The sequence below is a fragment of the Oncorhynchus clarkii genome, chromosome 13, assembly GCF_045791955.1.
Source record: "Oncorhynchus clarkii lewisi isolate Uvic-CL-2024 chromosome 13, UVic_Ocla_1.0, whole genome shotgun sequence".
NCBI classification, from domain to species: domain Eukaryota; kingdom Metazoa; phylum Chordata; class Actinopteri; order Salmoniformes; family Salmonidae; genus Oncorhynchus; species Oncorhynchus clarkii.
The window spans coordinates 48,166,875-48,179,289 of NC_092159.1; the positions used below are offsets into that span (position 1 = coordinate 48,166,875).

The window sequence follows — 12,415 nt, forward strand, 5'->3', positions numbered from 1 at the left end:
AATTTGTTACAAGTGGTCATTATCTTGCTTTTACAGTGAATTACATAATCTAGCAACATTCACTAGTCTATTATCAGGATTTCATTCATAACAGACACTGGAGATCCATGTATGTTTGTAACAATAGCTCAGCAGATCAAAGCTTGACACAAGAATGTGTCACTTTGTCTTTATTGTGGCTTGGAGTAACCTATCCTTGGATAGGCACTGGACAAAGAGGCTGCAAGTCAAACTCATTTACAAAAAGGTTGGCATGAATGGACTGCTGGCTTCATAATGTGAATGCTTTCATTGTAAGTCCCAGTCAAACCCGACAGTTTCTAATGATAATAGGCATTGCAGGAAAATGAGAAAGAGGAATGACCAAGAGACTATAGTCTCGGCTCCCTGCACCTGCCTTCACAGAGAAGATAAGGGTTGTTCAAATGATCAAAGAAGGCCCGATCCCACAAACAGACGCTTGGAACACCTGAGCTTGGCTTTACACCGTCAAAGGCCTTTAATGTTGCTGTGAGACTAATGACAAAGGACGCTACACATCTCCAGCAGCCACTCCTTCAGAGGGACTACCTCCATGGCAAACATAGGAGTTAACAGCATTTCAAGGAAGGCTTTTCACATGAAAATACAATTGAGTGTCCATCATTTTACTTTTGTCCTCTTGTACAGTGACATTACTTTTCGTGCATGCAGTACCTCCCACAGCCAGCTCTCCATCTGCATGTCGTGGTTGGCATAGAAGCGCAGGGGCAGCATCACAGCATCATAGTAGTGGTCAGAGAAGTCTGCAAAGTTTTTTGTGATGAAACCATAGGCAGACACCTGCAGGAAGGTAGGAGATTTGTTCACTTATGCATGAAATGCATTCTCGGTCAGCTGTATAAATATTTGCATGCATAGTTTCAGTATAGCACCATCTAGCTTTCAATACATATGTAGGGTCTTAATTTGATCAACCTGTTGCAGTAGAACTTTCCTGCAAAGCAGGAAATTAAATACTTGTGTGCTTGAGATTTAAAAAGGCTTCTGAAGTTTGTAATTGCACTTCTACATTTCAAACTTGATTTTCCCTAACAAAAAACATATCTACCCCTACATGTTAATTAATTATAATCCACATTTACTGTTTCTGCAGGATTATGTTAATGAATTACATCTGACACAATCAATATGAAATAACAGTATATGGGGTCTATACCAGGACTATAAACAGAGGTTGCCATGGTTTCCCAATAAATCACTTCCATACTGGCCAAGTTGCCATATGTCATTAGACACTTGGTTGGTTAAACAGTGACCAATAGATGACCAAGGGCAAAGCGTGTGGTGATGTGACCTGACCTGGTCACACATGTGCAGGGCGGTCAGAAGCATCAGAGCACCAGTGCTGGGCATGTAGAGCTGACTGTACTTCAGCAGGGGAGACTTCAGAAACCTGTTCAGCATTGACAGTCAACCGTCATTAGTGTCAAAAGCAGCCAATAATCATCTAAAAGTCTCAATTTGACCTGGCAATACGAGTCCCCTTACCTTTGCGTTACATATGTAACAAAATCTGGATGAAGCATTTTAAAGTGCTTAACTGGTGGCTTAAATCCAAAGTATCGAGAGGGCCTGTTTGAGGGGATAAATGTAGTAAGGGGTGAAAAAACGTTCCATTAAGTACATCAAAAAGTAAATCAATAGCAAGGGAGCTTACACAAAGATGAGTATCATCAAGTGAATTGTATGCCCACATCCCTACCACTCATAAGATTCTATCCATTGCACACCGCAACATATTCATAGAAATACAACCGCACCGTCTTGTGGTAATAAATGGAATTACAGCTGAGAAGCCTATTCACCAGCATAAGCGCAAGATCATTGTGCTTTGCTTGACCACAGTATTTCAACACACCATTGTAACATGCTGTTCAAATGTACTACTCTTCTTAATGTGGGCTTCACATATTTGACCCTCTCAACTCACCAGTCCCCCTTGTCATGACCGGAGGTGACAGTGAGACCCTGGATAGCAGCTGACATCATCACATAGTCACGTTCGTTGGACGGAATGAAGATATATCGGACTCTCTGCAGATAGGGAATAGTCAAAGCTTTAAGGAATAGTTGCATAAACAACCACGCAGAGTATGACAAATTCCTAACACTTTAAAATGGACCGGATTCAACACTGTAGCCCAGGGTTTCCCAAACTTGGTCCTCGTGACCCCAAAGGGTGCATGTTTTGGTTTATGCCCTAGCACTTCACAGCTGATTCCAATAATCAACTAATCATCCAGCTTCGATCATTTGAATCAACTGTGTAGTGTTAGGGCAAAAACCAAAACGTGTACCGCTTGAGGTCCAGAGTTTGGGAAACGCTGCTGTAGCCTGTCCCACAAGTTCTTACCTGTCCCCGTGGGACCTTGGTGAAGCCATCTTTTCTGTAAGAATTTAGGGAATTCTTCATAGTATTTGTGGTGAACCCATAGAAAGATGTCTTTGTGCCCACGTCCTCCTCAAAGTGCTTGGTGATTGCCCCATTGACCCTGGAATAAATCATTTACCATCAGTCTAATACTTAAGCGTTTCCTTAAAAACTATGTGGATTAATATTAGGAAATATTTACAATTGCAACAAACTTGATCTTAGTTATGTCAAAGAGCAATAAGAAGTCTAATAGTTTTTTGAAGATGGCCGAAGGGGAGCTGCATCATCACTACTGACCTGAAGACAAAGTGGTGACTGTCGATGGCCCTGCCTTGTTTGGAGCCTCGAAGGATGCCGCCATTTCCCACCACAGCACAGCGGACACACTGATCAGGCCACCTGCGCTCAAACAGGCGGCTGCTGGACGAGTCGTTGAGCAGGGACAAAGTGGATCTCACAACTGATCAACAACAAATAAGTTAAAAGGTGAAAGGACAATGACTTTATATACAGTATACACGTAGTTTGGTTGAGATTATTAAATAGGGTACTGAAGGGAATGTTCATACAGTCCTGGGGCAGGCCTTTCCAGCCGTAGGGGGGAATATACGTCTCCAATCGCCCCCACTCTGAATGGCTGAAGCTCCCAGCCCACTGCAGCACAGGCACTTTAAAGTTAAAGCGTAGTCTGAGGAAGTCGTCCTCCTTCACTGCTTTTCTCAGAGGACACAAACCCTCCAGCTGAGTAAAGACAGACCTCACTTGACATTGTACTGTACAAGACGGATATGTGTGCCTTTGTTCTATTAGATGAGAGGCAACTACATCATCTCTGTGCGATTACCTTCTCTTCCCCAGTTGCTGTGGTGTTGTCCCAAAGCTCTTCATCGCAAGTCCAAATGCTATCAAACTCTGTGTCTTGACTGGAAGAAGAAGACAACATGTATTGAAAATGCACAACAACGAGTTAAATCCACACAAAACCTTGTTAAGTGGACATAACCACATCAGACCAATCCAGCGGATTTGTCTAAGGTCAGGATGGGCAACTTTGATGGGTGTGGGGGCCACAAAATCTGACCTCATGGCTCGCGGGTCTGCGTACCCACATCCATACCCACACATGCAGTCAGAGCTGGCCCTGGCCTTTTGGGGACCCTAAGTGAAATTTTAAGTTACATTACTGTACATTTCCTGCAATTCCACACGTTGCAGTTTTAAAGCAAGTTTGCTGCAAATCTACACATTTTGCCATGGCGGGTAGGGGGAGGAGGGAGAAAAGTTTCCAGTTTTTAATAGGACATCTGATTGAGAGTAACTAACAAAATCACTGTGGGCCACCGGTAGGTAATTCAACCCTAATTACTGCACGTTTAAATAGCTGGCTGCAAATCTGGCTGCAAAATGAACTTACAATAAATAAATAAAAAATAGCTTACATGGGCTAATTGAGTGACGTGAGAAAAACTGCTGATGCACAACCAAATTTCACAATTCCACTTGATGTATTCTACTATTTTAACTCTCAGTAAGTTGAGACCCCGACCCCCACCCCCCAAAAATATATTTTTTTTTATTTAAGTCTTTGGAACTTGATCTACACCCTGTGGGCTGTCAGTTACCCATCCTTGGTTTAATGAATACATGAAGATTTGAACAGATATTTTATGGTACCAGAAATTCAACCCATCAAAACAATTCCTAACATGCATTTTACAAGGTCCTTTCCTTGGAACAGAGGAAAACAAGTGACAAGACTCCTGACCTCAGTTCAGAGGAGAGTTCAAATGACTGCCATAAACGTGTTGTAGTTGTGATAATTACTGCTGTCCGTTGTGTAATCAACATATTACATTTACATGCACAATTTAAAAACCAGAGCACAATGTCTAAACTGTAATGTAGACAGTATTTGGTTCATTTAGGACATGTCTGAACAGGAATAAAAATGAAGTCAGTTGTGGGATATAGAGCACAAATGCGTTAGACACATTTGCCTAGTCAGTAGCTTTACCATTAACCACAAATTCAGATCTTGACAAAACGGCAAGCATAAATTTGAAGACACCGGCAACACTGGATCCTCAAACAATCTCTCATTTAGTAAAACATTTGAGTTTCAACTTTCAGCAACTAACATGAAGGTAGAGTCTTATGAATGGAACGGATTATTACAAACTCCCCCCAAAAATGCATGAATTTGACAAATGTAATCTCATCTGCCAAAATCAAACCATTCCACAATAAGACACAAGAAAACTACAGTCGCAGTAGGTTGATTGTGTCAATGTCTCAGTTGAATGCAACAGGTCATAGAACTGTCAGGGTTGATGGATTACAGGGATGAAGATACAGGTAGTTGATTTGTATGGTTTACATTTTTTTGGACAATGGTTTCCCAATTAACTAAGTAGCCTAGATTACATTATACCAACGTTTTAGAATATACAAATATTTGAGAGGGAAAACAATTTTTAAAAAACGCAGAATATTCACCTGTTCGCAAGTCTGTCGTGGAAGAAGTCCAGGTCATAGTATTGTCCATACATAATCATGGTTATAGTAACACTTACACATAAAGCCCCCACTAGGAAGACACACTTCCTCCAAGAAATCGTCATATTTCTCAACTAGAGAACATAATATCTCGTGCTGTTTGAGTATAAAAAAAAGTTTGAGTTTAACTTTCTGTTACAAGTCATTTACTGCTCTAAAACCCAGGTGAGTCAGTTGGGTGAACAAGGTTCATATCCTTAATGCTCCACGTGTTGTGCACAACAGGAGCAAAACCATTTTCCTCTGAGTCTTTTTTCGGTCAGACTATGATCTGTCCCGCAGAGTATGATTGTGTTGTCTCTGTTCTGTTTTTTATTTTTAGACTATGATCTGTCCCGCAGAGTATGATTGTGTTGTGTCAGTTCTGTTTTTATTTTTAGACTATGATCTGTCCCGCAGAGTATGATTGTGTTGTCTCTGTTCTGTTTTTTATTTTTAGACTATGATCTGTCCCGCAGAGTATGATTGTGTTGTGTCTGTTCTGTTTTTATTTTTAGCTGTCAATATAACGACGCATGGCGAGACCCAGATGCAGACACAGGAGTCACTGATATTTATTAAATAACAAGAGGCTGGTCGAGGACAGGTAAAAGTGAATTAACCAGGTCAGGGAGGCAGGCAGGCTCAAGGTCAGGTCAGGCTGAATGTTCAGGCAGGCGGGCTCAGAGTCAGGGCAGGCAAAAAGTCAAATTCGATTTGGAAGATAAGAACAACGGACTAATATATCTCTGGTGAGACTAGAAACGCAAGAAACCAAAAAAACGGAAGAGACAACCCGATGACAGACGCAGAGTGACTCTGTCGGACCGACGATCCACAGACAGCGCTAACTCTGGCTCCTCTACCAACGCTGAGTGTTTTATCTACAACAGAGGGCGGGGACACCGGGGACAACGTCGAGGCCAACACCCCAGCATGTAAGAGGGTTCGACACATACGTCGGGGGAAGAAGAAATCCACTACCACCCCGCGACACCTATCAATTGAGACCCAGGACGAGCCCCCAGTCCAACAGGAGCTAAATACGTCTTCAACTTATCAAGTAAGACCCTGACATCCGCTCACCTCGGTGTTCTCAATAAGGGGTTCACATTTGTACCCACTGCATACATTAATGATGTCCAGATAGATCTATTCAAGTTTTTCATAATCTAAGATTGCGTGAGTTCTTTGATAAGAGTGATACTTACATGACTCCACTTGAAATGTCATCCTCAGTGAGATGTATACATAGGTCTACCAGGCTAATCAATAGACTTACCTGTCCTACCGTGAGTCAAGGAGGAGATGGGGCCATTAACCCAGCTGAGGTACCTGAGAACTCTGAGAAAACTACATTTAGAGCAAAAAGTTAATTTGTACCTCCCCCCAAACACAATGCCTCCATAGAAACCATCTGTAGGATTGTTGAAAATGATGTAGGTGACCTACTGAAAGACAAACAGAAACACAAATCCTATGATAACCTGAGTAGAGACGAGAGAATGGCTCTTAAGGACTTAAAGTCAGATCCTTCGATTATCATAAAAAAATTTGTCAAAGGAGGAATTTGTATACAAAACAAATGTGACTATGTGAATGAATGTCGCCGATAACTATCTAAAGGTGACTTCTATCACACACTGAATTGTGACCCTACCCTGGAATTCCAGCATAATATCTCATCCACAGTGGAAAGCTGTTGGGAATCAGGACAAATCACTAAACAAGAAGTTGAATTTCTATACAATACTGAATGAACACTTTTTTTTTAACTTAACATAATACATTTATAAAAATAAATTTAGCCTCAAATAAATAATGAAACATGTTCAATTTGGTTTAAATAATGCAAAAACAAAGTGTTGGAGAAGAAAGTAAAAGTGCAATATGTGCCATGTAAAAAAATGTAAAATAAAAGGTCATTTATAAATAATCTCCACAATAACAGGTGTTTTACACTATCCTTTGGATAAACTTAACCCTATCAGTCCAGAGAACACAGCAAAATGTACCTTTTCATTTAATTGACATCCCTTTTATCTGCATATCTGCTCAGAACATGAGAACATATGAAAGCTGGTGGTTCCTTTTAACATGAGACTTCAAAATTCCAAGGTAAGAGGTTTTAGGTTGTAGTTAATATAGTATGTATAGGACTATTTCTCTCTATACCATTGGTATTTCATTAACCTTTGACTATTGGATGTTCTTATAGGCACTTTAATATTGTGTAACAGGATAGCTTCCGTACTTCTCCTCGCCCCTACCTGGGCTCGAACCAGGAACACATCGACAACAGCCACCCTCGAAGCATCGTTACCCATGCAGAGCAAGGGGAACAACTACTCCAAGTCTCAGAGCGAGTGACGTTTGAAACGGTATTAGCGCACACCCCGCTAAGTAGCTAGCCATTTCACATCGGTTACACCAGCCTAATCTCGGAAGTTGATAGGCTTGAAGTCATAAACAGCTCAATGCTTGAAGCATTACGAAAAAACTGCTGGCAAAACGCACGAAAGTGCTGTTTGAATGAATGCTTACGAGCCTGCTGCTGCCTACCATCATTCAGTCAGAGTGCTCTATCAAATCATAGACTTAATTATAACATAATAACACACAGAAATACGAGCCTTTGGTCATTAATATGGTCGATTTAAGATTGAATCCCTGAGCTGACAAGGTAAAAATCTATCATTCTGCCCCTGAACAAGGCAGTTAACCCACTGTTCCTAGGCCGTCATTGAAAATAAGAACGTGTTCTTAACTGACTTGCCTAGTTAAATAAAGATGTAAAAAAAAAAATGTATTTAAAAATCGGACAAATCGGTGTCCAAAAATAGACAAAAATGTCCAATTGTTATGAAAACTTGAAATTGGCCCTAATTCCGATTAATTGGTAGACCTCTAGTGGAGACAATCACAAAGACAGGTGAAACAGATCAGGGCGTGACAGTCAATGCACCTTCCTCGTGTGGAGTTGGGGGTTTCGTTTTATGGTAATGCCCCAATTCACACCAACTGGCAGTTTAAAGAGGTGTGGCCATAATTATGGAAATTTGGGCTGGTTTGCCTTTCAATTATTCTTTATAACCTCTACCTTTTTAACTTGCTTAAACTTGATTACATGATAAGAGTACAATTTGAGGAGAGCATAATGTACATTACAGGTGCCATTGTAGCTACATGGATTTACATGGATTTCTCAGTCCATCTGCAAATCTTTTTCCAGCATGACAGAATAGGATTGGGTTTTAATTGGTCTCCAGCTGATGACAGGACCCTTCAACCATTAGAGCCCATTTTCCCTTCCTTGACTAGATAAATAACCAACGGCCAGGGGGAGCACTGAGAGACCAACAGCTGATGTCAAGGTGATTCCTGTCCAGACCAGAAGAATGCAGCACAGAATGGGAACTCTGCTGCATACCAGAATTTATTTCATGCAGAGATGGGAATGAGTGGTGTTCCCATAGAAATGTCATTTGAAGAAGCATGCCAGCTATTTATTAAAAAATATTCCATGTATAAATCCAATAATGTACGCTTAAAATTGGAATCCGTAGTGGTGAAACCTCCACGTTCATTTGTGATATTACAACAAAAAAGATGTTACTTCAGACAATGAACCCTGTTTTTTTTTTGGCAGACATCATTGCACATCGCTGCACGTGCAATAGCACAGCAGAGCATGTTCTCTGATGTAGTTGTTAACCTTGATGTGGGAGCTCCTCTGCCGTCTGAAGGTCCAATGCAGTCCTTTCATCTCAATATCAAATCATTTTTGGGTCACAATTAAGTCCATTAATGTGGTCGTTTTCAATTAAAATGGTCAAAAAGGGAAGAAATTGCTTCTTAGCAAAGGGCAATTTCACAAATAAGAATTTTTCTGGGACTGTCTGGGAGTGGGGAGAAGAAAACTGAAAATGTGCTGTTATTGGCAGAGAGGTTTGGAACTCTTTTTCTTATTGGTCTATTAACTAATTTATTGCATGTTGACGTCACCATGGAAGGCCAAAACTCCATCCCAGCAAAACAGGCTGAAATGTCAGGTAGTCTTTTCATACAGCTCTTACACTAAAGGGCATTATCATAATTTTCATAATTTCACAGTATTATTCCAACCTCATAGTGTGGAAATATACACTCACCGGTCAGTTTATTAGGTATACCACTCCATTCACAAAATGGATCGCTCCTACAGACAGTGAGTCACGTGGCCATAGCTTGTCATATAAAGCAGGCAGACAAGCATTGAGGCATTCAGTTACTGTTCGATTGAACGATAGAATGGGCAAAGTGAGTGACCTAATCGACTGAGCGTGGTATGTCAGGCGCGCCGGATCCAGTATCTCAGAAACGGCCACCCTACTGGGCTTTTCACGCATGACAGTGTCTAAGGTTTACCAAGAATGGCGCGACAAACAAAAAACATCCAGTCAGTGGCAATCCTGTGGGTGAAAACAGCTCGTTGATGAGAGAGGTTGAAGGAGAATGGCAAGAATCGTGCAAGCTAACAAAGGGCCACAAACGGACAAATAACGCTGCAGTACAACAATGGTGTGCAGAACTGCATCTCGGAACGCACAACTCGTAGATCCTTGTCAAGAATGTGCTATTGCAGCAGACGACCACAGAGGGCTCCACTCCTAACAGCTAAAAAGAAGAAGTGGTTCCGGTGGGCACATGATCACCAACACTGGACAATTGAGAAGTGGAAAAACATTGTCTGTAACATGGCAGCGAAATCAGTTTACTTGAGTGGCCTGCTCAGTCCCCAGACCTCAACCCAATACAGCATCTTTTGGATGACATGCAACGGGCTGTTTACAGCACGAATTAACCGCCGTTGAATCTGCAGCAACTGCATGATGCCATTGTGTCAGTGTGGACCAACATCCCTGTGGAGCGTTTCCGACACCTTGTAGAATGCCCTGAAGAATTCAGGCTGTACTGAAGGCAAAGAACAAAAACAATAATAAATGCGCCTGGGGCTGCCAGTAGCCAGTGGTGTATTTAAGTTAAAAATACTTGAAAATACTACTTACGACTATTTATATTTTTGCGAAATTGTACTTTTACCTCACTACATTCCTGAAGAAAATAATGGACTTTTTACTCCATACCCCGACACCCAAAAGTATTCATTACATTTTGACAAGTAAATGGTCCAATTCACACACGTATCAAGAGAACATCCCTGGTCATCCCTACTGCTTCTGATCTTTAGGACTCACTAAACACAAATGCTTCATTTGTAAATTATGTCTGAGTGCTGGAGTGTGCCTCTGGCTATCCGTCAATAAAAAATGTAATAAAAAATGGTGTGTCTGGTTTATACTTTTACTTTTGATACTTGAGTAAATTTGAGCAATTCCATTTACTTTTGATACTTAAGTATATTTAAAACCAAATACTTTTAGACTTTTACTCAAGTAGTATTTTACTGGGTGACTTTCACTTTTACTTGAGTCATATTCTATGATGGTATCTTGACTTTTACTCAAGTATAACTGTGTACCTTTTCCACCCCTGGCAGTGGCGATGTTTCTCCAAGTGCGAAGCTCGGCTTTAAAAGTAAAAAAATATTTTTGAGCAAAATAATTTTTTCATGTTGCCCTCTGATGTCATCGGCCTCCCACCTTGATTGAGGAAAAATAGAGGAGCAATAGAGAACATTTGTGCCATGTCAGAGGACACCTGGGCCACCTATCGAGATATGCCTTTTGTTAAGAAAATCAGGTGATAAATGAGCTGAAAAGGTTCTGTGGGTATTCCACTAAAACCCCTACTTCTTCTCTGATCCAGACTTGGTGTCCTTAATCTTCTCACCTGTGGTGCTATGTAGAATGATGCCAACACAGCTTACAAATGTTATGGCAAGAGGATGAAGCCAATTTATACTAGGAAGTGATTACTAAACTACTAAAATATCTCCATACAGTATGTACATCCATTAAAAACATTTGATTAAAAATATGGAGTGCTTAGAATATACGAAAAACATATACACTGAGTGTACAAACATCAGGAACACCTACCCAATACCCCCCCCCCCCTTTTCCCTCAGAACATCCTACATTCGTCAGGGCATGGACTCTACAGGTGTCTAAAACATTCCACAGGGATGCTGACCCATGTTGACTCCAATGCTTCCGACAGGATGTCCTTTGGGTGGTGGACCTTGATACACACAGGAAACTGTTGAGCGTGAAAAACCCAGCAGCTTTGCAGTTCTTGACACACTCAAACCGGTACACCTGGCACCTACAACCCATAACCCATTCAAAGCACTTAAAGCTTTTGTTTGCCCATTCACCCAATCCATGTCTCAATTGTCTCCTGGCTTAAAAATCCATCTTTAACCTGTCTCCTCCCCTTCACCCACACTGACTGAAGTGGATTTAACAAGTAACATCAATAAGGGATCATAGCTTTCACCTGGATTCACCTGGTTAGTCTATGTCATGTTTTGCACACTAAGTGTATATTTCAATATTACCTATATTAACACTAAAATAGTTCTTTACAACTGAAAATACATACAGTATATGTGACTTACCAACAATATTTCATAAAAAATGTAAGTAATATAAACAAAGTGTGTTATCAATATACTTAATGTAAATAAGTTGCTGCAATTGTTTGTTCATTAAATTGTTCATACTCTAAGAACATGTGATTTTTAAAGCCACTGTAACATTGCCATACTTTACGATAACCAATGTTAACATGAACAGTGTAAAGACTTGTGTCTTACATTCAAGTATTGTTTTGGTCTTATGGGTAATGCCATTTAACCTATCCCTCTACAGTATGTCAGAATATTAAATCTATTGTCTTTGTCTGTTAAGGATCATTCTGACCTGACATGATAAGTCAAACATAAATACAGTATTATACATTGACAGTTGCTCTGCTTGACACCTGCACTTTAAAAAGGGGAACAGGCTATTTAGCCCTATATAAGGTTGACAATAACAGAACCGCCCCATTCTGCTACAGGGAGTAGAGTTTGAGCTGCTCCTCCATGTCTCCCTCAGTCACCTCCCCTGGTGCCTCCTGGTTCTGCATCAGCAGGAGAAAGATGGCCGCCAACTGATCGTTTTGCACCCTAGAACAGATACACACCGACATGATGGCATCACTTCCAATGCCTGGGTCTATATGACACACTTACAAACTCAAACTCATCAATACACACAATAGATACATATAACAGAAACTCAGTGTACACAAACAACACGTGACATCCCAAAAACACACACATGATTGTTATCTATGTGTGTGTGTAAGACATACACATACAGTGGCTTGCGAAAGTATACACCCCCCTTGGCATTTTTCCTATTTTGTTGCCTTACAACCTGGAATTAAAATTGATTATTGGGGTGTTTGGATTATTTGATTTACACAACATGCCTAACACGTTGAGAATGCAAAATATTTTTTTATTGTGAAATA

General features: G+C 40.7%; 1 protein-coding gene across 1 annotated transcript; it reads right to left on the minus strand.

Moving 5' to 3' along the window:
- Positions 1 to 544: 544 nt before the first annotated feature.
- On the minus strand, positions 545 to 5,037 carry LOC139424007 (ST6 (alpha-N-acetyl-neuraminyl-2,3-beta-galactosyl-1,3)-N-acetylgalactosaminide alpha-2,6-sialyltransferase 2). The gene is made up of 9 exons (XM_071175686.1): positions 4,913 to 5,037; positions 3,261 to 3,339; positions 2,986 to 3,157; positions 2,714 to 2,876; positions 2,396 to 2,534; positions 1,973 to 2,076; positions 1,531 to 1,614; positions 1,342 to 1,435; positions 545 to 822 (listed from the first exon to the last, which is right to left on the minus strand). Exons 1-9 carry the CDS (start codon positions 5,035 to 5,037, stop codon positions 643 to 645), a joined length of 1,140 nt encoding a protein of 379 aa, XP_071031787.1. The 3' UTR covers positions 545 to 642.
- Positions 5,038 to 12,415: the final 7,378 nt, after the last annotated feature.

What these genes read in the sequence shown, in the direction of transcription:
- LOC139424007 (XM_071175686.1), bottom strand. Translation starts at nt 5,037, where the DNA reads ATGACGATTTCTTGGAGGAAGTGTGTCTTCCTAGTGGGGGCTTTATGT. An exon ending in AGTCACCACTTTGTCTTCAG is followed by an intron (nt 2,535 to 2,713) that starts GTCAGTAGTGAT and finishes GATTTATTCCAG; the next exon opens with GGTCAATGGGGCAATCACCA. An exon ending in GGTCATGACAAGGGGGACTG is followed by an intron (nt 1,615 to 1,972) that starts GTGAGTTGAGAG and finishes CCCCTCAAACAG; the next exon opens with GCCCTCTCGATACTTTGGAT.